Source organism: Clinocottus analis, unplaced genomic scaffold (genome assembly GCF_023055335.1).
Source record: "Clinocottus analis isolate CAN_PGR_092001 unplaced genomic scaffold, fCliAna1.0.p SCAF_6, whole genome shotgun sequence".
Taxonomy (NCBI): Eukaryota; Metazoa; Chordata; class Actinopteri; order Perciformes; family Cottidae; genus Clinocottus; species Clinocottus analis.
The window spans coordinates 571,205-598,295 of NW_027176218.1; the positions used below are offsets into that span (position 1 = coordinate 571,205).

General features: G+C 45.6%; 1 protein-coding gene across 1 annotated transcript in view; it reads right to left on the minus strand.

Annotated features, from left to right (window-relative positions):
* Window positions 1–18,489, minus strand: part of met (MET proto-oncogene, receptor tyrosine kinase) — a 62,954-nt gene extending 44,465 nt beyond the window's left edge. The window contains exon 1 of the mRNA XM_068603053.1: window positions 17,263–18,489. Coding sequence (XP_068459154.1) covers window positions 17,263–18,489 — 1,227 coding nt within the window. The remainder of the gene's footprint in view (window positions 1–17,262) is intronic.
* Between the last annotated feature and the right edge of the window lie 8,602 nt (window positions 18,490–27,091).

The following is a 27,091-nucleotide window of genomic DNA, read 5'->3' on the forward strand; positions in this document are numbered from 1 at the left end:
ACTAGCGACCGAGCGTTTTGGATACAAACACCGTCGAAAAATAGCGGCGAAGGCGCTGCCGCTAACGTACGGAAATACACGCGTCGTGCGGCCGAGGCTTAGCCCGAGTTAGCGGACTCACACACACGCACGCGAGTGTGTCTCGCCGTCGAACTGCTCGGCTGGCTCCGCCCACTGGAATGACTGACCTTTGACCCCCAACGTCCATGGGTGGGGGGGGCGCTCGTGCGATCGCGACATCTCCGGACAGCGGCGAGGTTCGGTTGTCGTCGGGGTGTGTGGAAATGCAATTTTTATTTTAGAGGCGAGAGAAAGTGAAACGCAAAGGAATGCGGAGTGCAGAAATAGGTCTGTGTGTGTGTGTGTGTGTGTGTGTGTTGTTGCAGGACACACAATAAGAGTGCTCCACCTGGACTCGGGGTGCACGTACCTCTGCAACCTGACTCTCAGTTGTTGTAATGACCGTGACATGTGTGTGTGTGTCTGTTCGAGTACGCAGGTGTCCGGTCGCACCAAGTGCATGGAGCCATGTGTTAATGTGTGTGTTGTGTGTGTGAGTTGCTGCAGGGGGCTGTCAGGGTGTTAGGGACAGTTAAGGGAGTGAGAGAAGCTGACAATAAGGCGAGGACACATTCGAGTGCCCCCCACACACACACACACACACACAGACACACACACACACACACACACACACACACACTCACCCTGACAGACGCCAGCCAGGTTCGTAACGGCCTCACACACAAACAGGTCCGACTAACACGTGTGTGAGATTACAGTGAAATTACACTTTGGGAAATGTGACGCGACTTTAAAAAATGACTAAAAAAAGTTAGGAGTGTGCGGAAATTTTCATTCCTTGACATCTGGACATCGGCGTTTTCACGAGCTTGTGGTGATGTCGTGCTGACAAGGTCGATAAATAATCGACTCACTTCATTCCAAAGTTCAACAAAAAAAACACCAAAGTATTTGTAGGCCATTTTTCTCGAAAATGTCATCCCCAAATTAAAAAAGTGTGTATCTTTGCAACCACTAGAGCTGTTTGAATAATGTTGTGTTATAATAAAAGGTACACATTAATATCAGTCTATATGTTTCTGGTTAAGAGGAAATGAAGATGACACACAGGAAGAAATGAAAAGGTTTCAGGTTTGCTTTAAGGTCCAACTCTAGAAAATAGTACGCAGACTGGAGTAATTCTTTATGTTTCCAACAGAAATCACTTCCTCCTGACCAACGCAATAATTCTCACGCATCACCGGCAGAGAGATATTCTCTTGTTCACCACAGAAACTGAGGATAAGTTCATAAGAAGTTGTTGAAAGACGCTCCTGCCTCTCCTCCCGTGAAATGTTCCCCTTTGCCCACCTGCTCCAATTCTTCTCTTGAAGAACCACCTTCCTCTCTTCTTCTCTGTTTCCTGTACCTCCCTGCACACACACACACACACACACACACACAAACACACACAACCCATTCTAACACTTAACTAATCTGTCTATGTGTGTGTGTGTGGCTCCTACCACACAGGAACAATGCAGCTTCCAGTCTCTCAGCGCCACTAAATCACCCGACCAGACTGTGTGAAGGACAGCTCTGCATCCTCCGTCTCCTCCGCCTCCAACCAGAGACTAAAAATATCATCTCTGAGAACACATAACGGGTATCAGCATCATTCTTCACCACCGCTGGTCTGGATTCATGCGATTCAAAACACGGTGGAAGAAGGATGGCGGCTCAAGACGAGCTTTCCAGAGGAAAAATCTGCACATTTTTGGGTCGGACTGACACAGTAGCTGAAGCTACGCTCTGCGGATCAAAGGGAATTAGAGCGAGCTCGACTCCTTAATGCGTTCTTACATGCACAGGTTGAGGTGAGGTATGAGGAGGGAATATTTTATCACGAGGGGAGAAGGTTTTCGGAAGGGCCAATTTCTGTGGTATTCGCTTTACAGACGGGTCCTTTTTTTTGTTGTTGTGATGATTGATATCGGGTTTCATCCATGCAGCTTCTTCCCCGAGGTGTTCCATAAAAGCTCCTGACATATGAGACACGTTACACCGCATAAAAGCTTCGTCAGGCTGCGCTTGCATTTTTTCTTTTTCCTGCATTAAAAACGTGCAGCAAAGTGTCCTCACGGACTCGTGCTAACCCTCCCCGGCTAACGGAGTAACACGCCGTTAGCTGGAGGGAAACCCAATGTCCTCGCGGGACTCGTGCTAAGCCTCCCCGGCTAACGGAGTAACACACCGTTAGCTGGAGGGAAACCCAATGTCCTTGCGGGACTCGTGCTAAGCCTCCCCGGCTAACAGAGTAACACGCCGTTAGCTGGAGGTAAACCCAATGTCCTCGCGGGACTCATGCTAACCCTCCCCGACTTGTGGATCAGGAAAGTTTCTTCCTTGGCGACATAACACAGCCGGGGAGGGGGGAGAGAAAATCAGAAGCACAACAGAAGCAGCTAACGGAGTAAAACACCGTTAGCTGGAGTTAAACCCAAAGTCCTCGTGGCGAAAACGCTGAGGGTCACGTTGACAGTTGTGACGTCTGCCGCAAAGGATGCTGCGGCAGAGACCCTCGTGATGCTTCTGACAGCCAGACATTTCTATTTTTAACTATCACGATTATATTATGTCATGTACGCCTTTTTTTTTGGGAAGCGTTAGCTAGCATACGTGCCCGTTTTGACCGATTCCAGCAACGTGATTGCGTGTGATGGCATCCGGATACGATTTACATTGGAATAAAATCAAATTATTTCTCTTGAATTATCATCCAGTCATCTGTCAAAATGTAATTTTCCACCACCAGGAATTAGGGATACGTGTCATTCGTCCTCTGACTCACACACACAAAATAAATGTATTTTCCTCACAGTGTGAGCCTCAGATTATATCTCCAATCTCAATCTCAAACTACCTGCATGTAGATAGGCCCACATGCGCCGGAGAAAGCGTGTTTTTGTTCACTCGCGTGAACCCAAACCTTTAAATTGAGAATGTTTACATTCACACGAGATGACCGGCGCTGATAGAGCTGCTTTTTTTAAAAAATATATCGTTCCCGAGGGGTGAGCATGACAAATATGGACGTAAACAGCCTCAAACGCCATAACTTAAGACTTTCCCCACCGCTCTGGCGCTCAATGAGTTGTGACTTTTCAGGCTGCGAGTGAGCGGCAACGTCTTCCTCTGCTTCCTCAGCCGGCGCATCACTCAGTCAGGACGTTATTGTGCAGCATTAATGTCTTCCTGAGGTCAGATCCATCTCCGATCTGGCAGCAAAGCGCCGCGATCCGTCCTTTCTCGCTGCCCTTCATACACATGCTCTCAATTACAGAAACACACACATGTGAAAGGGGGGGAATTTAGCGTTGAGGCTGCTTAGCACCAATCATCTATCGCATGACTTTGTTAGCGTTAGCGTAGCCCTCTCCCATTGATTGCTACAGTGTTGGGAGGGGGTTAAAGGCGCAGCTGTGAAATGATTGTCCCTCCATGCCAAAGAGGACTGCATTCAATTTGAAGCTCACGCAATGTGCAGGTATTAAAAGTGACATGATACGTACAACCTTTTGCAGAATCTTGCTACCAATTTGAAGCGTCTGCCTTCACGACGAAAAGCGTCTTTTTCGCCCCTTTTTTTCCTTCTTTTTGCAGATCCAAGGAGCAATTTCATCCTTTTTGAAAACAGATTGAACTGCAGGGGCCTCGCGGAGAGGAGGGGGGTTTAGTTGGGACAGCTGGAGAGCTCGCAGCCCAACAGCAGCCGTTGAGGAACAGCCAGATAACCTCGGGTTGTAAACGGCGGCTTATCAACCTGAGGGCCAAAACACGAGGGCCGATAAAGACTGGGCGTGGATCCCGGATGAGAGGAGGTCACCGGCGGGAAACTTCTGTGCTTCTCGCGGGTCTCAGATCGGAGCCAGACGAGAGAAACGAAGCAAAAATAAAAAATGACCCTCACAGGGAATGTGTTTTTTATTACTTTTCATATTTGTCCCCTTTTTTTTTGCATGGCACAAAAAAAAGAGAAGCAAATGTAATATTCCTGCAGCTTTGCATGGAAATCAAACGGAGATAAATATAACGGGGAGCTCCCGCGGACACGCAACCAGCTCCCGAAAAACCTCATCAAAACCTCTTGAAACCTCTTTTTATAGACGCAGATCTTTATGAACTCGCCATAAAATGAATTCACTGCGTGTCGTGACAGCTTGCAGGTGGCGGAGCAAACAGATTGCTCTTTTTTTTTCCTCTCTTTACAAGAATTGCGCTCCGTTTTTTTCTGCAAACTCCTGGAAGTTGAGCTTCTGGCGTTCGGCGGCGCGTCGCTCGACCTCCTCCTCACTCACGGACGCACAGACATCAGGAGGTCTTCAGGGGGGACCGGGGCTCTGAATAATTTTGCTGCATCTGCTCGCACTCGCTTCCTGAGCCAGGAGCCAGAGTTTCTATTACCGACTTCTTGATGTGGTTGTTTTTTTGCTTTGGAAAGTGTGCAGGCGGTGCAGCCGCACTGTAACAAAAGGTTTCTTGACCTGAAACAAACTCCTGATCCTTTTCCCACCAAAAGAAATACACAACTTCTGCCTGCAAACTGCAGAAAAACTGATTCTGCGTTCAAATTAAGTTATTTTAAATTGTTTTTAAGCCATCTTGGAGTCCAGCTGCAGACAAAAGAAGGTTTTTACCGTAAAAAAAACGCAGCGTTCACTTCCGAGAAAAGCCAGTCATTCCTCTCAGGTGTGAGCAGGATGATTCAAGACGGGATCACCGACCAGGAGGTTAAGATCAAAGCCCGCGGAGACAATATCTGCCGTGTCGCGGGCTTCGACTTGATAGCCTCTCTGTTTTCTGGGGCATTGTTCGGAGCGGACATGGAGGGAGGGAGGCTCTTCTCTCTTTGCCTCCATTACTTGAGTACACAGTCGGGAGCAATCCTTTGCAGGGCATTGTGTGGGGATTACTGGTTGAATGGGGAGCTTGGGGTGGGGGGGATTAGACCTCATCTAAGGTGAGACCTTGCCCAAGAATGACGCTTTGTCCGCTTCCATTTGGTTAAGAAAATGTAGGTTTTCTGTGTGTTGGAACGGTTGATAGAGACGGAAATGTGACGGAAAAATGTCCATGAGAGGAAAAACTTAAAGGGCCAGTTCACCCAAATGACACTTAATCACTTCATTTGGCTAGTAAATAAACACGATGGTTTCGGTTTCGTTTGTCCAACTTTTGAGACGAATACAACGTAAATCAAGCTGCAGAGATTTGTTTTGTTTTGCCCTCTTTAGGGTGATAGCAGGTCGACAGGGGATGCCAAGTAAAAAAAGAGATGTGAACATTATTTTGCGATGCATTTCAGTCCAGTATGTCAACTTTTTCCGGTTAAAAATTATTAGCTGAAATAATGGCGAGGGATTAATAAGCTTGTTTTCTGGGCTGATAGCGTTTGTTACATAGATTTTGGTGCTAAATATTAAAAATGTCCACCCGAAAATGGATTAAAATGTGCAGTTAGATGGTTGAAACTGCCCCTTATTGTCTAAATATGTAGAAAAGCCTACAACCCCTGAATGCCACATGTCTCTAGGTCTTTTTAAAAATATCCACCAAAGAAATGGCCTCTAACATCATCACACGTGAATATAATTGGGCTCATTGGATCTCAACTTTCCAGTTATACACAATTTAAGCAATTTCAAGACTGTTTTGTTAAGAAATATTCAAATACATCAATTCCAGAATAGGTCAAAAACATCTCATTTATACTTCATGCAAAGATCTGCATGCTTTCTGCCCTGAAACCTGCGTCGTAAAGCGTGCATGCTTGTGAAGCGGAGACTCGTGTGAACCAGAGAAGCTTTTTTCCTGAAGCGAGAGATCAATGGACCCCTGTGAATGCGGCCATTTCCAGGACATGATCGGTACCGTTCGGATCCAACGGCGTCACCCGGCTCATCGACCGGCACCTTCCCTCCTCAGAAGTGCAACAACTCGAGAAGTATGGAGATGAGGTAAGACTTCCTCGGCGTCCGCAGCCGGGAGGCCCCGCCGGGACGATTTGCCGCTCCGGTGAGCTTCGTGGTTACGAGCGTCGAGGGGCCAGACTGAGAGACCTCATGACCGAGCTGCGAGGACCCGGAGCCAAAAGGAAATGAGAGCGATCTCGGGGTCGAGGTGAGGCCGCCGCTCGGGACGGCAGCGGGGAGGTGGAAGGAGATTGCTTTTTTTTTTTTTTTGTCCTCCTTCATTCGGAGACGACGGATAAGCATCCGCACGCCTCGTTCCAGTAGCAGGATATCACCATGTGGTGAAATAGAAGAGGAGGAGGAGGAGGCACGCCGCTGATTGGGAAATAGCTCGAGGTGGTGGGGGAGGGGGGGTTCGGGGGGGGGGGGTGACTCATAAGCTCAGCGGAGCGAAGCTCCTTTATATTCAACACTAAAACAAGTGCGCCGCCAGTAGCTCCTGGCTCTGCTGGCAAACGGCTCCGTGCCGGCGAAGGAAAGCGTTTTAGGAAATCCAATCAGAGACGAGACTCTTTCATCGAGCTCGCCCTGAAAAAAAAAAACGCCTGGAAGACGTCTGGAAGATCTCGATGTGTGTCTCTGCGTCACTGTCAGACTGCAGAGTGTTTGAAGGCTCACCTATTTTGAGACCTTTATAAAAAACTTTTCAGGGAGTGTTTCTGCAGATCTTGCCTCAGGGAATTACCCACAATTCATAGCAATGCGACGGTAAAACCCGGAGTCACCAGCCGGCACGTGGGTGTTCAGCCTGACTACACAGAAACATTATAGGGATTAAAGATGGGACATAAAACACAGCAGAGATTATATGAGACAGATTATCCATCAAACATTTCACTTGGTTAAAATGTTTGAATCGGGGTTAAAAAGTATAAAATAAATAACCACAAGTGTACATGAGTGCTGTTCAAATGGTATTTACTCCATTTTCCAGGTGACGTCAGTATAATCCATGAGGGTTCAGGGTCTAAGGCCTTCGGGGAAACTTTGGCGATCGGGCCAAAGTTTATTTATTCACCGGCCGACCACGGGCGGAAGGATCGATTTCCAAATTCCCCAACAGAAGTTTGGATGTTTGCACCTCAGGAACTTCCAAAAAGAGGCTTAGTTGACATTTTTCTGTCCCGTTAACACTCAAAAACGCCCCAAAAGATAATCAATAGCGTTGATGCAAAGAGAAAAGCCGCCGTGATGGCGTTTATCTGCGAGGTGGGAATGTATCAGCATTTGGCTGCTGGTAGTTTCCCAGCCGGCTGCTCATTGGAAGACATCTTGCAGGCGCTGGCTGGCGGTTTGCATGTTTACTGCTCCGCTCTTTATCTCGGGAACAAAGATAAGATGTGCACACAAAAGCTTGTGCAAAAGGATTTACACACACTTTCAACTGGCTTTCAACCTAAACAACAACCCCCAATAAACAGAAAACGGACTCCCGGGCTAATCATTAACACCAATATTGAGTGAAAAACCCGTCCAGGAAATGCCTGCAGGCACCGAGCTGCGTTAGCTTCTGTTGTTCCGTTAGCTCCAGAGATTAGCGATGTTACTGAAACCTCCCACACGAGCGCCACGACGCCGAGCAACAGCAAGTGTGTTTGTTCCTGACGCGCCGCGTGCAGCTGGATGATGCGCTGACCGAGCCGCTCTCCTCACGCACAGGGGCACGCCCGGACACGCCCGACAAGGTGACGCAGCCGCACACCTGAGGGCGAGGAAACTTCGCCTCACGGGGAGTCGGACTCTTCCAGGACGTCGAAACATGCAAACAAGTACTCGCTCCCACTGAGGAGGCCGATGTTGCACCGAAGCAACCAGTTGCATCATTATTATTATTATTATTTACATTTCAACAAGAAATGAACCATGCGTCTGGCCAAGAAGGGCCGTAAAGAGAAAAAATAAAAATGGTACGTTTGACACGATTTTTTACTTATTTACTTCTTGATTTTTGTTTCCCAACGTTGAAACTCTTCTCTGGACTCCAGATTGGACAATGAAAACCATATTTAATGGCAGAAACAATGGCGTCATTTCAAGACCATTTTATCCCGCCGATACGATGACGTCATCGTAAAATAATGCGAGCGCACCCTTTAAATTTAGTTTCATTCCTATTCTACTGTTTATTTCTATTACTTGATTTTTATCTTTATTTACTTGCTGCTGTAATCCTGTCATTTCCCCACTGAGGGATTATCTTATTTTAAGAGCAATATCACTTTTAATTCATTAAAAAGTGACCACACAAATAACATAAAAGGTAAAGATGGACCCTCGGCTCTGTTGACAGGAGTGTGTAACGTCTGCACGCTGCTCTAATAACGGTGTGTATTCTGGCATCAACAACGTGTTCATGCAAACAACACAACGTCACGTCTGGATGAGTCGACAAAGTCACCACCATCACGCACGTTAGACACCGCAGTGCAGTCAATGAATTGTCAGGTCACTAATTTAAACATTTTGCATTAATTGATCATTAAAATCTCGTGTTTATTTTCAGTTAATGAAGTCTTGGATTGAATCAACTAATTGTTTCAGCTCTAGAATATTCAGCTCTGCTGTATGTGTGTGTGTGTGTGTGTGTGTGTGTGTGTGTGTGTGTGTGTGTGCACACGTGTGAAGCGTGTGGTACAGATGAGATGGATGCAGGTTCATAAAACACAGCAGATCTGATCTCCTGACAAACACACACACACACACACACACACACACACACACACACAGAGTAAAACAAAGGTTAAAACAGGACGAGGCGGGACGGGAACATGGTGTTTTAGTTCTGCGGGTTCTGGGGCTCACAGGTTCGGGCATGTGGGACATAATCTGTGGTGGAAAGAGACGGCAGCGCGTGATTTTCATTATTTTTATGTTTGTGTCGATTTTATCTGAGGTCGGATTAACTTCTAGGACATCAAATCTGACAGATTATTTCACCGAGATATATATATATATATATATATATATATATATATATATATATATATATATATATATATATATATATATATATATATTTGTTTGTTTTATTTTTTATTTATATTACATATATGTTACATATAGTTTTTATTAAAGAAATATTTATATATATATAAATACAAATATTTATTAAAAATACATATATATTTAAATATGTTAAAATACATATATTTACATTAAATGAATATTTCTACACACATATATATACATATATTTGTATATTATATATATATACAAATAGAAAAATAAATATATGTATATATTTTTTCTTTAAAATATAAAAATATATATATATATATATATATAAATTTAAAAACATCTATTCACATACACATATATGTACGTATATATAAATATATAAAATAACTGCCTGATTTAAAATCAGGTAATCAAGGACTATTTTTATATCACTGAAAAACAGACGTACATATCGGATTACATATTTTATTATTTTTTATGTTTTGGAATAGTAATAGTTCATACGTGACAAATATTTTTACAAAATCCTGTTTTTTCTCTGGTCTGAGTGCAAACACGTGTGCTGCACGTCAACCACGTCATGTTCCTCCATGCTACTGCTACTTCTACACTCTCCTGTCACTCCACATGTATCCGTCTCCCTGGAGAAGGGAAACAGAAAAACAGTTTGAGAGCTTAATCGACCGCAGTGAAGTGACACAATCAGTAGATTTCCAGTGATGGCATGTTTAAATACTGTATCATATCATAAAGTACAGCCTACAAAGCTAATATTTGTTTAGCGGCACCAAAAAAAAAAAAAAACGAAAAGGAAAAAAAGAGGGGATATAAATATTCGAGGTGTCGGTGTGGTGTTGGCGCTGAGCACCTGGCTGCAGCAGGAGAGTTGAAAGCGAGCGCATACCAGCTCGGTGATGGCATGAGCAGGCTCGGGCACGCGGCTGAAAGACATGACGTCCACAGCGGGAACCCGTTGAATCAGCAGCTTCACCCAGACTCTCGCCTTCTCCCATTGTCACCCGGCCGCTGGAAAACTACCACGAAATGCGTAAAATATGAGGGAATTAACGGTGAGGATGGACGGATCTGTAATCGGTGTTATTACTGCACATCTCTGAGTGATGGGGGGGAATTATGTGTCGTAAAGACAACTTATGCAAACTCCTGCATGTCAGAAAAAATAGTATAGCGATGAAGCAGCGTGACCCGCGTGGTATTTGCGTGACACGATAACTTTGCGCATGTTTTTATCGCGAAGCTCCTTCGCAGTCGCCATTTTGAAAAGTGCACGGCGAGAAAAGTCGACTCTAAAAATTAGAGAATAAATACACAGAAGTTCTTTTGACGCTTTTAGGGGCGCTTTGTCCTTTTTACCTGACCATTAGAAGGAGTTGGGTTTAAAAAAACAAAAGCTGCAACCAAGTCATTTCCCGCGTGGTATTTCCGTGACACGATAACTTTGCGCATGTTTTTATCGCGAAGCTCCTTCGCAGCCGCCATTTTGAAAAGTGCACGGCGAGTAAAGTCGACTCTAAAAATCAGAGAATAAATACACAGAAGTTCTTTTGACGCTTTTAGGGGCGCTTTGTCCTTTTTAACTGACCATTATACATATAAAGCATCTGCGTTAGTAGGATTTAAAAAAACAAAGCTGCAACCAAATCATTTCCATTTGTGGTATTCCCGTGAAATGATAACTTTATGCATTTTTTCATCACAAAGCTACTTCGTAGCCGCCATTTTGAAAAGTGCACGGCGAGTAAAGTCGACTAAAAAGCTGAGAGTAAATGCACCGACATACAGAAGTTCTTTTGACGCTTTTAGAGGCGCTTTGTCCTTTTTAACTGACCATTAAACAGACAAAGCATCTGCATTAGTAGGGTTTTTAAAAAAAAAGCCCTTTCAATGCATCCTGTGAAACTCCTCATGTGCAAGTAAATTTAAATCATATCTTATGTTTTGACCGAACAACTGAGGCAATATGTATCTTGGAAGTCACATTATCTTTTTTATTGCGTTTCATAATCAGAAACTAGAAGGAATTCTTGAACACGATAGCATAAAATCAATGTGCAACTATGGCTGCTTTATTTTAAAAGCGCGTTCATTAAAAAAACGGCGGGCTGATTATAATGGCCGTCGGTCAAAAAGCGCCTCCCGGGCTGGAATTATATTACGCGCGCCGCAATCAATCAGGCCGAAGATTCGATTTAAAAGCAATCAGCGTTTGGTTGGTTTTTCTGGAATCGATGGTAATCCGATGATAATTTTGACCCGTGACTGATCTTTATTTTATTTTTTTTGGTCTCAAAATGTTCCCGCCGCCTCAGTAGACGGACGGGAATGCGGGCCGCTACGCTAACCGTTAGCCGGGGGGAACGCCGGCCTCGCTCGTCCTCCTTTAAGCGACGCCGTGGAGCCAACGGCGCATGCAGGGAGGTCGCGGTCGATAGTTTTAAAAGAGCGCTTCGGGATGCGAGAGGGAGGTGAGCTGGAACAGTTCACATGAGCTCTGACGGTCGTGCTGGGAAAATATTTAGTGATCACACTGGAAGAACTCTTGTGGTCTTTGGAGGGAACAGAATGGATTCACAGAATGGATAACTAAAATCAGTTCTCCTTTTGCTCAAAATCGACAACTGATACCTTTTTTTTTTTTAATTTTAACCATAGGAACTACTTTCCTTTTATAAATGCTGTTTATCTCAAAAGCAAAATCATTAGAAATACATGAATAAACTGTTAACTTCACTTCGGGAATCAGTCGTCACGAGGATTTATACACATTCTGACCAATGGATTCCCATGACTTTAAACCAAATTTTTATGACTTTAAACTAAATTTCTGACTTTTAACCACATTTTCATGACTTTTAGCTAAATTTCCATGACTTTTAATCAAATTTTCATGACTTTTAAACACATTTTCATCACTTCTAACCAAATTTCCATGACTTTTAATCAAATGTCCATGAGCAAACATTGTGTGAAATGTGTGTGTAAACAGTAAAAAGTGATGAAATGTAGTAATTAAACTAACAATGAGGATTCAAAGCATACAGTAAACCTTAAATGACTCAAATGAATGAGAGACAATAGTTTGATTAAAAGAATAAACATTTATATAGATGCCTGTATGTATGCTGCTGATATTTTGAGCCTCTTTCTTTAAAAAGCAGATTCATTATTTATAACTAAATGAACGTCATGAACACATGAATATAACACATTTACAGGACTTTTACACAACTTTTGGGATTTGTTTTTGTTTTTCAATGACCTTTCCAGGCCTGGAATTAACCATTTTAATAATGTCTTTGACTTTTCCAGGTTCTCCATGACCGTAGGGACCCTGACTCACGCTCGACGTCTCACGGTGAAGAGCAGAAGAACGACTACGTCTTCATTTTCACGCTCCACAGCAGATTTGATCCATCACGAGACAGCCGGAAAAGAGAGCCACTCGTCCTTACATCATTTATCATATCTCACTGCCTAAACTGGAGTTAAGAGGCCCGTCTGAGCCGAGCTGACAACCACCACTTAAAAGAAGAACTTCAAACTTCAAACGGGCTCTTAACGCTGAGCTTTCAACCTCTTCCAGCTCCCTATTGGGAGCTTTCCGTCAGAAACACACACAGTTTCATGGCGCGAACGACCAAAATAACCTCCTGTTTGCCTTTTTTTTCCCCTCCACCTTTTATGAATTTATGGCCACGTTTATCTCCGGCAAAGCACACGACAGCAGAGCGTACAACCTGCCATATGCCGTCGAACATGAGTCATAAATCTATTAGGAACGGCTATGATTCGATCGCTGGACTCTCGGGCAAATCAGACGGACACTTGTTCAACGGTCTCCAGGCGCTGGAGCTTGTTTCTCAAACCCGCCAGCGGAGGAAACACGTCAGCAATAAAAGAGAAGTTTGGAGAGAAGGAAGAAAACGTCTTCACAGTCGAGATAAAAGCTCTTTTGGCTAGGCAGCACTTGACCTGCTGCGTGTTTGAAGGGGTTCAAACTCAGACAAAATTTGAAACAGAAGTTTTTCTTGTTGGCCATTTGTCCTGCGGAGCAGACGGTGGGGAGGGGGGGGAAGAGAAAGACAGCGGTCTGTTTTGGTTTTGAGGAACTAAAAAAGTGAGGCTAGAATAAAAGAATGAAGTCAGCTTTTAAATTGCACTGTTTGCAGACACATCAAAGCTGCTCAGAGTTGCCGTGCAGAGTTTTCAGGAACAGAAGGAACTGTACGGTACTAATACAGCGCGGAGATGCTCCTGCACCTCCTGCAGAAAAAATAACATGAAGTCATGCCTCACGCCGACCCGGCAATCAAGTGAGTCAGGAGGAAAGAATGTCAAATAATGGAAACACACTCAGAGGGATCAAAACAATAGTTTTCATACCATCAGACGATCAGTGTTTGGGGTTTCAGGAAAGAACGGATTTCCCAGCGTTCGTCTATTTCTATGATACCGCGCCGGCAGTCTTTTTTTTTGGCAAATGACAACAGAATATTACATTAAAGGAGACGAACCGCTCTGAAGTTGTAGTTCACAAAAGCGCCGTCACTTCATCTTATCAGAAAATTGCGTTTAGTTGTCGTAACTTAACCCCTTCACTAAGCCCCGCCCCCCCCCAACACTGTCGCTAACTGCATTCAGAAAAGGTCCACAGTAAGTGTTGTATCATGTGGATGTCAAAACTGATTCAGCAAAGGAAACTCTCTGCTAGCACTAGCTCCACGGGTTGTTTTATAAGCTAGCATCTCCTTTCAACCGCTCCAGGGTCATTAGCATCACTGTTACACAACGTTTAACCAGGACGAGCACCAAAAACAATCCCCAGCACCAGCCTGAACACGAAGAAAAACTGAAGCAATTTAACGAGAGAGACGTCGGAGCTGACCGACGGCTCGCTACGCTACGATTGGCCGGTTTGCCTTCGATGGGCGGGACTTCAAAAGAGTTGACTGGGAGCAGTGACCTTGACCTTTGCACATAGAAATATAAGCAGTTCTTCCTTCAGTCCCGTTGCACATGTGTGCCAAATTTGAAAAGAATTCACTCCAGTTGTTCTTGAGATTTCATCTTCACAGGAAATGGACGCACAACCCCCAAAACCTATTAGCATTATCAGTATTATTCTACTCTTTCTACTGTTGCTGTGATTTTTAGTAGTTGTAACTTTTCCATCACGCGTACTACTTTCATCTCAAGAGTTTCTGTCATATGCATTGGATGTACAACATGAATTAAATTGAACATAAATATTGTCCTAAGAGATCGAGGCAGAAGCTCATCGTACAAAACCTTTTTTTCACCGAGCATAAGCTAATAAGCCGCTCATTCACCACTGGGTTTTGGATTTTACGAAAACATAAAGTGTTATGACAGTTTGAAGCCGGAGAATGAGGCGTCAGTTGTCTGATTTCCAACGGGATGATTTGACACTTTGATCCGGCAGCTCAACAGGCTCTGAAAGTAATCAGTTTACAGCTGAGGACACACACACACACACACACACACACACACACAGACAGACACACACTGCCCGTGAGCACAACATGTGTGTCCTGTTAAAGAACCACACGAAACACAGAGCTTCAGCATCTGTTCATCTCACACGCTTTGAGCCACAAAAACTTGTCCACCGGCTCTAATTTGTAAGAGTTTCGGTAAAAAACTCGCGCCGTCATGTCAAGTGGCGATGCCTCGATGAAAACCGCTAGAAGATCAAACTTATTTGACGCTCTTTGGCACTTCTCCGCGACTTCCACTTGTTTTTTCCCACAGGTGCTGGTAACAGGTGGAGGTCGTGGGGAGCGGAGACGATGAGGCCCTTCGCCCAGCGTGGCCGGCTGCCACAGCGGGTTGGGGCGTGGGGGGAGGTTGGGGCGGGTGGGGCGGGTGGGATCATCTTCCGCCCAGCTGCTGATGCCCTGTTATCCCCGAGCCATTCATCACGGCTCGCTGAGAGTCAGATATGCGCTGCCCTCAACCCCAACCCCAACCCCAACCCATCTCAAGCTCCCAGCATTCCTCACTTTCCCCTGTGGATCTCCGGCCGCTGATAGCTGTCAGGGCTGTGCCGTCGTACCCAAACACCCACCCACCTTGTATTCTGCGTGTATTTGCTAGGGGCTGCTTTTGAAACCACACGTCCGTCGGAGTCTCTGCACGTACTCTTGCGCTTTTGCCAACCAATTTGCAATGCATGCCGCACAGTTTTAGATCCGTATGGTCTTTGCACGCAGCCAATATTTTCCATTATGTTCTGTGTAGTTAGCTTGAGTTGCGCTCATCCATCCAGATCCCAGTTTATTCTTTCTCTTGTGTTCCAGGAAGATACACAAGCGCCCTAAAGCGAGGACATATGGGTCATGCTTTTCCACTTATTTCATGGCAGTAGCTCAACAATAAAGAAAAGCAGGGAAGAAGAAGAGATCCGGCCGATATGCATACATCTCACTATAAAACTAGGAATCTTTAGCTGTCTGTCTCCTGCGCATATCTCGGGAACCATTCCTCCCACCGACTCCATGTTGGGTGGGTGTGTTGTCGGGTACGCAGAGGAAAGAGACGTCAAATTTGGTGCAATTTGGAGGTGCAAAGCGTTCAATATCAATGAAAAAGTACAACGCTGCAGCTGAACTCTTCCTCACCTGGTTTGAAAACCGAGACGCTTTTCTAGTCCAGCGGTTGTGGTGCACGCATGTGATCTGCTGCCAAGCAACAACAGCAAATATATGTTCCAACAATGAAGGCGCATGCAGCAGTGTTTAAACTAGTTTCTAATACAAAAACATTGTAACACACACACACACACACACACAGTGTGTCTGTGTTTAGACAGACGTGCGCTGGTGCTACTCCTGTATGTGCTTGCCCCTTTGAAAGCATATTCAGTGTATTAAAAAAAAAGACCACGCTAATCTGCTGCCTGACTGATGCGGAGGTTAAGTAAAGATGAAGTCAGAGGTGGGCGGCGGTTAACTGCGTGTCATTATTGATCAGGTGATTCAGCCGATTGATTGAGTCAATGTTGATGGATTGGAGGTAAGTGACCACAGGCGAGGTAACAACTGCGGCAGCAGTGTGTGGGGGGAAGGTTACTTCAGAGAAATGCTTATGATATTTAACACAAATCCAACAGCAGAGGTTTGCGATCTCCCCCCCCTCCCCCCCCCCGGTGCTACTTAGATCATCTTAACCTTCAGCATGTTAAAACTGGAACCCATAATGATCCGTTAAATTGAGGTCAGGTGACCGCCTCAACCAGTCAGGACTCTCACCACCGGTCTAGGATGAGGCTCTTTGTTCGGATACTTGTCCAAATATGGATGTAAACGGCCTCAAATTGGAGCTGATAGTCTGCTCTCTAACCTCCAAAGGCACTGGTCCATTTTGTGTCCGACGGGCCGAGACGAGACAACCATGAGAATGCAAAACAGGCATGTAAGGATCTTTGAAAGCACCTAAAAAATATATACTAATCCCCCTACGATCAGGAATTTGGCTCCTCACATCTTGTACGAATGCTCTGAGGGGTCAGAGGTCAGGAGCAGGTCACGCTCCATTGTCTCGCTCAAGGACACTTCAACACAATGGCACAAGGACACAAAAGGAGTGCAGTAGACACACACCGGTTGCCTGGATCTGGAGACCGACAAGTGCCTGAGACTGTTTCCTAGCCAATAAATAATCATGAACATCCGAGGCCTGTAACTTTAAAAGATGTTTAAAAAAGCAAGCCATGCATATACAACAAGCCGACTGTCAGAGGCTTATTTTATGTGTCGTGAAACCACATCACGATGACACTCGAACTGTTTCTGATCCACAGAGACTGTTGACTGGTACTCGATGAACATCCCTCTGACGTTGGAAATAATATAAGAAACATGGAGTGTTGGATATTATTTTTTCGCATGCTGAGATTAACCCAGTTATTTCATTTGCAAAGCTATGCACCATCTCAGCATCAGTAGTGCTATGATATTGGATGTTATATGCATTATAATAGTTCATGCATGTGATTTACTACTAAAATTAGATTTGTAAAAATACCGGCAATCCTTAAAGTATCGCGATACATTGTGATGTATTTTATCGTCGCCTCTGTATCGCGGTTCGTAATCGATACGCTGCCCTTTAAGATACAGTCTTGACCATCTTTCTTGCACACAGTCTTCTGGTTTAAATATAACGTTTCTTTTGACAATGGCGCCCTGTAAACGACGCCCACCCTCTCTTTCCCCCCCTCGGCTCTTACCACATTGTAGCAGGACTTCTTGTCCGATCCAGTGAAGTGATACGGGTCGATCGTGCTGCACTTATCCATGTAGTTCTTGAACATGAAGTTTATGTGATTCAGGGATATGATGCAGACGGCGGAGTTGGCGGTCGGCTCCGGGGAGTTGGGCTTCCCCCGGGCGAAAGCGGCGAACAGCACGTCATCGTCCTTCTCCACTTTCAGCTGCTTCTGCAGCTCCACGTTGTTGCCCACCTTTGTGACGTGGGCCGCCTGGAGGATGTTGAACACGTTCACGTCTTCGGCGACGCGCCGCCGCCGCCGCCTCTTGTCGGTGCTGATGCACTCGAGGGGCATCTCCACGTAGCGGCGGATCTCGAGGTCCGCGGAGCACATGCGGACGATGCGGGTGTGGTAGGCCTCGGATCCGCTGCTCACCTGCTGCACGGTGAGGAAGTAGGTGAAAGGCCCGCTGTGGAAGGAGTAGACGTAGCGCAGGTAGTAGCGTCCGCGGAGGGACGGGATGAGGTCCATGTGCGAGCGGGCGGAGAAGAAAGTGAAGCCGTTCTGGCTCGACTTCATCTGGTGCAGAGCGAAGGTGTGGGGATGCGGCGCGGCGCCCGACGCGTTCCCTTTGCCCGGGATCTCCGAGTTCCCGACGAAGAACTTGACGAGGTTGCTTTCCACGTTGAGCACCTGAGAGTCCGAGGTGCTGACCACCACGTCCGAGTCGCTGGGCTGACCCCGGCGCTGCCGCGGCCTGTCGCCGAAGCAGGACACTTGTTCGTCCACGGTCTTGGCGCTGATGTCGTCGTCCAGGACGTGACGCCGGCAAACGCCGTTGTCCGCCGAGCCGCAGCTGAACAGCCCCTTGTCGTAGAGGTTCTCCACCACCAAGGCGATGTTGTGGTTGTCCACCCTGCCGCCGCCGCCGCCGCCCCCGCCGGCGATCGCGCCCGTCAGTTTCTGGCCGCAGGTCTCGTTGGCGAGCAGCGGGCCCGTGCGGTACTCCGACAGCTTGGTGAGGTTCGGGGCCAGCGCGTAGATCCTGTTCACGGCCCCGACGTAGATGACCCCGTCCAGCGTCACCATGTTCTGGATCGGGAAGTCGGCGGCGAACGTCGGGAGCTCGTAGGAGACGGAGAGGTCCAGCGCGACGGTCTCGGACGATCGGTCGCACTGGGCCCGAGCGCCGGCGCACAGAGCCCACAGCAGCACGACGGCGGCACCGAGCGAGCCGAGAGTCATCCTGTGGCCGGGAACAAACAAGAAGACGTCAGAAGTCAGTTGGGTGAAACATCCACGCCGGGAACACAGAGAGAATGATATCTTTTGAGTAGGTGCCCTCAATTGTCTGGAGTGGGAATGTGTGGGAGAGAGAAGGCTGTGCTGAATAGGAGCCGCGGAGGAGAAAATAGAGGGCAGGCACAATCCCTTTTTAGACTCATAAATGAAACTGTGTCAGGGTTGGAAACCAGGCTTTCCACTCACTCCACCACAAGCAGTGAAAAGCCATTCATACTGAAGTGACTGCAGCCTCTGCGGTCGCACAAAGCTTTAGCATCGGCCTCCTAATCATCAGCGCTGCAACTTCTGACTCCACTGACCCGAGACAAACCTCCAGAGCCAGGGTGAGCACTTCTGCGTCGCTTCCCCCCCCCCACCCTCAACCAAAAAAAAAGAGCGACCACAGCGGGAGGCGGAGCAGCAGTGAATCACCCAGAGAGCAGCATCGCCCGCCACAGGACTAAGTTTAGACAGCGAAAAGGGCCCCGAGGGAGCACAAGATAAACGCAATTAAAACAAACGAGGCTTGAGGGAGAAGGCGAAGGAGGGAGGGGGAGCATCCTGATGATAAATAACACCAGCAAGCTAAATGGTAATCCACTGGGAGATGCTTTTAGTGGAGATGGGATGGGGGAGGAGAGCAATCGGAGAATTTGCAAAATGTGCATTTGCATGCTTTAGGGAAGCATGTAAATGCACATTTTGCAATTTACATTTCCCTATCCGCATGCGGTTACACCACGATCACTTGCAACCAAAACAAGGCGAGTGCATGCACACAGTGGGGTTGTTGGTTCTTCATGCATGCAGCACAGTGGAGTTGTTGGTTCTACATGCATGCAGCACAGTGGGGTTGTTGGTTCTTCGTGCATGCAGCACAGTGGGGTTGTTGGTTCTACATGCATGCAGCACAGTGGGGTTGTTGGTTCTTCATGCATGCACACAGTGGGGTTGTTGGTTCTTCGTGCATGCAGCACAGTGGGGTTGTTGGTTCTACATGCATGCAGCACAGTGGGGTTGTTGGTTCTTCGTGCATGCACACACAGTGTTGCATAAACTCACTGAGATTTAATGCGCGCACATCTGACTTTATTTTGTGTGTTCTAGAGTTGTGTTTTGTCTTATCAGTGTTTCAGGGAGAAGATATAGAGACAGACAAACAGGTGTTTAAAGGCATAAATCACTAATATGTGCCAAAGACGTAACATGAGCTAATAAGGCAACACTTTATGGAGATAATGCTGATATAGTGGAAAGTAAAAAAAGTCTAAATTTGGAAGCCAAGTGTATGTAAATGAAGAATATATGACGCGTTATTTTTTGGTTTAATAAAGGGTATGGTGAAGGGGGTTTATGGTCTTATGAGTAAGAGAGGGCACATTGTTGCACCTGCAGCCGACACAATACATCGCTGTTGTTCTCAAACGGGACAAAAGGCGGGTGGGAAACTGTGGGCATGTTGTCGCGTTTGAGAGGAAAGTGACTCATGAGTCCGAAAGGTCTCCGAAAACACAACGATGTGGAATTGTGTTCAGGGGCCAGAAAGAAGAAGAAGAAGAAGAAGAAGAAGAAGAAGAAGAAGAAGAAAAAACACGTTTCAAAACTGCAGGAGGAGGAGAGGAGGGAGCTTTAGGGTCTGCGCGTTTTTACGCGTGGAAATGAGATTGAGTGAAATGTGAAATTAAAAGAGAGGGAAGTTGGGATAAAGTAGAGGTAACACAGCTCACCTGTTCGCGGTGTTTGTCCCCTCTCGGTTCAGATCATGTCCCGCTGCTCTCTCTCTCCGGGAGCGGGACGGCTTGACTTTCTCATCCAAACCCAAACGGGACGCTGCGGGTTGGTTTTTCTTTTTCCTCCGTGAGAGGGAAAGAGAGAGAGAGAGAGAGAACAAAAACTAAGAATAAGTCCAAGAAAGAAAGGAAAAATAGTCCGCGTTGCTTCCCCCTCTCCTCAATCTGTTCATCCAGCGGTTACAACTCGTGTTTTTTTCCTGAGCGACTCAACACGGACTGACTTCATCCAGCAGGGACACGCTGCTGCGCGCTGACATCTCTCTCCCTCTCTCTCTCCCTCTCTCTCTCCCTCTCTCTCTCTCTCTCTCTCTCTCTCTCTCCCTCTCTCTCTCCCTCTCTCTCTCCCTCTCTCTCTCTCTCTCTCTCTCTCTCTCTCCCTCTCTCTCTCCCTCTCTCGCTCTCTCTAAGCCCCGCCTCTTTCTCTCCCCCCGTGACGCGTCCAGGTGCCGCCGCTGCGCAGGTGAGGCGCATTAATGATGAGCAGTTCCAGGTAATCACGACGCTCAGGAGGTGAAATTACAACAAAGACTCCCACGACGCGCTGTTTCACATTTTATTGTTTTATGTAATGCTTCAATTTATAATGACGTCATAGAACTTGAATCACTTTGTTTGTTTCGTGTTTTGCACATTGATATCCCTTTTTATGTAAATGCATATATATATATATATATGTGTGTGTGTGTGTGTGTGTGTGTATATATATATATATATATATATATATATGTATATATATATATATATATATATATCATATATATATATCATATATATATATATATATATAATGTAGATTTTCTATACAAATTATGGACAACTTTTTCAAATATTTCATGGCAAAAGAGTCATAATATCTATAATAAATTCATATGCTTATTCTACGTAAAGAAAAAACAGAACCATTAAATTTGAATTAACAAAAGAGCACGTAGACATGAAAGGATGGATGTAATGATGCCTTTCAAACATTAAAGCGCCGGGCCCCTCGTGTAATAACATCACACCGCCGCCCTGAAGCATTAATATCACATATTTTAACCATCACAACTCCATAAATGTTAAAAAATAAATCAAAAGGTCACAAAGGGAAAGTCTGTCTTTCTTCACCTGACTCCTGCGCTGTGACTCAGACGGATGGTTGTCGTGTTGAAACGGCTCACTCGGCCTTAAATAATTAGCTTTTAACGGCTAACCCAACTCTGTGTGTGTGTGTGTGTGTGTGTGTGTGTGTGTGTGTGTGTGTGTGTGAGTCTCAGCCATGAATAGCAGTGGCGAGCACGAAAACATTTCTTTTGTCCCACTTCCTGAAGGAGGGCAGCAGGAATGAGGACTGTAAACCCTGATAACAGAGTGGATGTGCCGCTGCCAGCCGGCTGCTAGCCGGCTGCTAGCCGGCTGCTATCCGGCTGCTAGCGCTCGCGTTCTGCCGCGTAAGGGTTTGACGAGACGCCGGCGGGACCTGTGACATCTTCCGTGTGAAGCTGTGGACATGTTGAAGGAGAGCTTCCTGTCATTAACGGCTCGGCTGGTTTTCACACGTCTGCCTCGGTCGTCTTTGGCTTCTTTTTTTTTTTGTTCTGGACGTGCGGCTGAAATGCTTCGATGTTTTTCCGCTCTCAACGCGGCGGCGGCCTCTGACATCACACCAGAGGGCCTTCAAGCGTCCGCCCAATCGACGAGGAATCTTTATGTAACAAACGTGATGAGCTGCAAAACACAAGAAACTGCTGCAAATTGAAATCTGAGCACTGATTCATGAAATCAGAAGAGGAAGAGATCGAAGTTTATTGACTTTCTTGCCTTAAGAGTTTGTTTAGTTTAGCATAAAGACTGAAAACCTGCACAAAGAAACATGAAACCATAACAAAAAGACACAAAACAACTACAAAGAGACACAAAATAACTACAAAGAGAAACAAAACAACTACAAAGAGACACATATCAACCAACAGGACAGGTGGTGGGGCCTTTGTCTGTGCCTCTCCTTGACTCCTTCCCTCCTTCCCTCCTTGACTCCTTGACTCCTTGACTCCTTCTCCACTCCTGTTGGACTCACATGGGATTGAGAGCATCAACTACACAAAAGTAAAAGCACTTAAAAGCTCAACTTAAATGTTTCACTGCTGAACAACACGTTGCACAACGCTTGCTTTTGCTTTACCTCGGGGCACTTCTGACACGGTTGCCAAGGAGTTGTGTCTGACACAGGGTGTGTGTGTGTGTGTGCGTGTGTGTGTGTGCGTGTGTGTGTGTGTCTGACTGTAGTCCCGATGGGTGTGTCTGTGTGGCTCCTGTGGTGGTAAACTACATTTTGGCTTTGAGCCTCTTGTCCTGACGGGGAGGAGGAAGAAGAAGAAGAAGAAGAAGGAGAAGAAGAAGAAGAAGAAGAAGAAGAAGAAGAAGAAGAAGAAGGAGAAGAAGAAGAAGAAGAAGAAGGAGAAAAAGAAGAAGAAGAAGAAGGAGAAGGAGAAGAAGAAGAAGAGGTCGTGTGGTGAACCTCTCCCTGACCTCAGGGTGTGACTCGCTGCAGGAATGATCTGCATCCTGCAGCCACAACACCTGCAGCGGCCGCCATGTTTACTTCCTGTGAGCAGTTGTGGGTCAGGGAGGAGTTGTGTCTTTAAAATCTCTCTGCAGCAGCAGGGATCTGACCCCTGGTGGCGCCATCCAGTGGTGCACGAGGGGAACGGCACTGTGAGTCTCCAGAGGGAGGCGGCGGCTTCAGGTCAGCTTTACAAACTACTCGGAGGGTTGAAGAAAGAACTTTGATCGTTTATTTGAGTAAAAGTTGCAGAATAAAAGTTCAGAATATTAGTTATTATTTCAGTGGTTCATAAATGGGATCTAAAAGTGAAACAAAACAATTCCCAAAGTGCCACAAAATAACTAAACTGATACCACTGACTGCTTTTAAATCTAAAAAAAATATATTTTATTCAATATTTATTAAATAACAAAGGATTTTGGGTAAATTGTGAAAATACATCGTCCTTGAAATGTATTTTGATGTAAAGTAACTGAAACTGTCCGATGGATGTAAAAACAAAAAGTACATTATTCCTCTCTGCGACGTGGAAGTATGAAGTAGCAACTACAAAGAGACACAAAAGAACTACAAAGAGACACAAAACGACTATAAAGAGACACAAAAGAACTACAAAGAGACACAAAGCGACTACAAAGAGACACAAAAGAACTACAAAGAGACACAAAACGAATACAAAGAGACACAAAGCGACTACAAAGAGACACAAAAGAACTACAAAGAGACACAAAACGACGACAAAGAGACACAAAACGACTACAAACAGACACAAAAGAACTACAAAGAGACACAAAACGACTACAAAGAGACACAAAGCGACTACAAAATGATACAATACATGAAAGTGACTCTGAAGCTCGTGCTCGCCGCTCCGCTGGAGGTGATCTGTCACCGGCGGGTCGATGCAGACGGTTTCTGCTGACGGGCGGTGAACCTGACGGATGCTCTGAGCTTCATTCCCTGGATGGACTCTTCTACCTGTGAGCAGCTCGCTGGTGATGGAGCGTGTCGTCGTGGTGAGCGTGTCATCGTGGTGAGCGTGTCATCGTGGTGAGCGTGTCATCGTGGTGAGCGTGTCATCACTCAGCGCCTCGTCAGCAGCATCGTTACAGCTGCTGACGGCTCACAGGAGGTCACATGACAGTGATGTCAGAGGAGGCGTTTTGTATTATATGTATACGAGAGAGAGAGTTCATGATCAAGGAGAAAAACTATGATTGTTCTTCTCGTGGGAAAAGATGCAGCGGCTGCATTGCATTCTGGGTATTCTTGGTTTCTGCTATCAACTTCTAATATAAGTAAAACTGCAAAATAATATAAGTAACTACAAAGTGATACAAAAGAACTACTAATAGAAACAAAACAACTACAAAAAGACACAAAAAAACTACAAAGTGAAACTGAACAACTACTAAGAGACAAAACAACTCTACAAAGTTTCTAAACAACCACACAGTTGGTGTATCTTGCTCCTACAGGACAGGTGGTGGGGCCTTTTGTCTCATTGCATTCTGGGTATTCTTGGTTTCTGCTCTACAGGCGACTCTTCCCGTTGAACAAGTCGACGGTTGAATATTCGCCAAGATGGCGGCTTCGCTCTTTTAACTCGAAGCAGAGATACACCTGACCTTTAAATCCACGAGGTCAACACAACCCCTCTACACAACCCCTCTACACAACCCCTCTACACAAACCCCTCTACACAACCCCTCTACACAAACCCTCTACACAAACCCCTCTACACAACCCCTCTACACAAACCCCTCTACACAAACCCCTCAACACAACCCCTCTACACAAACCCCTCTACACAACCTCTCTACACAAACCCCTCTACACAAACCCCTCTACACAAACCCCTCTACACAAACCCCTCTACACAAACCCCTCTACACAACCCCTCTACACAAACCCCTCTACACAAACCCCTCTACACAAACCCTCTACACAAAGCCCTCTACACAAACCCTCTACACAAACCCCTCTACACAACCCCTCTACACAAACCCCTCTACACAACCCCTCTACACAAACCCCTCTACACAAACCCCTCTACACAAACCCCTCTACACAAACCCCTCTACACAACCCCTCTACACAACCCCTCTACACAAACCCCTCTACACAACCCCTCTACACAAACCCCTCTACACAACCCCTCTACACAAACCCCTCTACACAAACCCCTCTACACAAACCCCTCTACACAAACTCCTCTACACAACCCCTCTACACAAACCCCTCTACACAAACCCCTCTACACAAACCCCTCTACACAAACCCCTCTACACAACCCCTCTACACAAACCCCTCTACACAAACCCCTCTACACAAACCCTCTACACAAAGCCCTCTACACAAACCCTCTACACAAACCCCTCTACACAACCCCTCTACACAAACCCCTCTACACAACCCCTCTACACAAACCCCTCTACACAAACCCCTCTACACAAACCCCTCTACACAAACCCCTCTACACAACCCCTCTACACAACCCCTCTACACAAACCCCTCTACACAACCCCTCTACACAAACCCCTCTACACAAACCCTCTACACAACCCCTCTACACAAACCCCTCTACACAACCCCTCTACACAAACCCCTCTACACAACCCCTCTACACAAACCCCTCTACACAAACCCCTCTACACAAACCCCTCTACACAAACCCTCAGGAGGTTTGTTGGATGGCAAAAAGGAAATAAGTAGACTTGTGTTCTTTATTAGAAATAAAACTTTTTTCCATATTGTTTCCTGTATCGACTGAAACCTTTTGTCACTTTTCCTCGTCCTCGTCCTCTCAGGCAGAGCTTCCTTTTCTCCGGCGTGTCGGACGGCGTCGCTCCGTAATGAAAGAGGAAATCAAAAGATTAGCATCTCGTGCTTCACAGGAAATGGTTTTCTCTCTGCAGACGGCCGAGAAACCGTCCGGCGATGCGTCCGAAGCAGCAAGTCAGACACCCCGAGGCCGGAGGAGGAGTGTGATAAGAAAACAGGACAACACACACACACACACACACACACACACACACACACACACACACACCTGTGATGGTTACAGATACAGCAGAAGATTTAATGAGCTTTAGTTTCTGTCTATTAGACGCATGATTAATATTTGAATGAGGAATTCTGACACTGCAAATCAACTTTCAGAAACATCTGGCCATGTTTTATGGAGCAGATTTCATCATAAGACATCTGATTTGGAACATTTGGAACAACTCGCCGACACATTTACGGTCTTTGTCTTTGACCCCGCTGCCCTCTGAGTTTATGACGTAATCAAATATTATTCTTCGCTAGAATAAAGAAGTCTCGGCTCCGTTTCGCTGTGTCATCCTGGTCTTGATCGGTTTCGTGAAGCCCTGCAGAGCTCCCAGACTCTCCGGTTGTTTAACTGTGGAGAAGCTTCGGCTAAGATAAACCAGTGAAGTGTCTTTTTGTGTGCAGACTCTATAAACTGTGTGCGTGTTGTTAGCTTCGAGCTCGTACTGCAATTCTGTTATTGAGGGATTGTCTCCACGTGGCTCTCAACATGGCGACGGCAGAGCAGCCAGCGAGCTAACGCAGCTATCGGAGCTAACAGTCGGTCCTGTCTGCTTCCTGAGAGCTCTTTGTGTTTAAGATACGATGAAACAGGATCAGATTAGTTTAAATTTGTCTCCATCGATCCCCACGGGGCCGAAATGTGTCCAGATACACAAAAGATCCACACAAACAAAGAGTAGAATACAAAACATGGATTGAATGTGACGCACAAGCGCAGGCAGGACTCGTGCTGAGCCGTGTGTGTTCCTGGAAACACTCGTCACGTTTCCTAGAATGAATATTCTTCATGGGGTTAATCATTATTAATATTTCTGTTGAGCAGAGCGGCGGCAGGAAGACAGAAAGACGTCTGAAGGTTTCAATCACAGAGATCGATGGAGCAAAACTACATGTCTGAAAAACGCACTTTTTAGTGAATAAAAAGTTTATTGTTTTCCTGCAGAATGCTGTTTTCTTTAAGGATACACAATACAAAATACAAAATAATATTAACAATGGAAAAAATAAAAATATAATAATGTTAATTTTCTTTTTGTAATTAGAAAATACAAAAGTATGTATATATATATATATATATATATATATATATATATATTATAAATAAATAAATGAACAATAAATAAATAAATAAAAATAACAAAATAATTATTATACTTTTTTTACATTT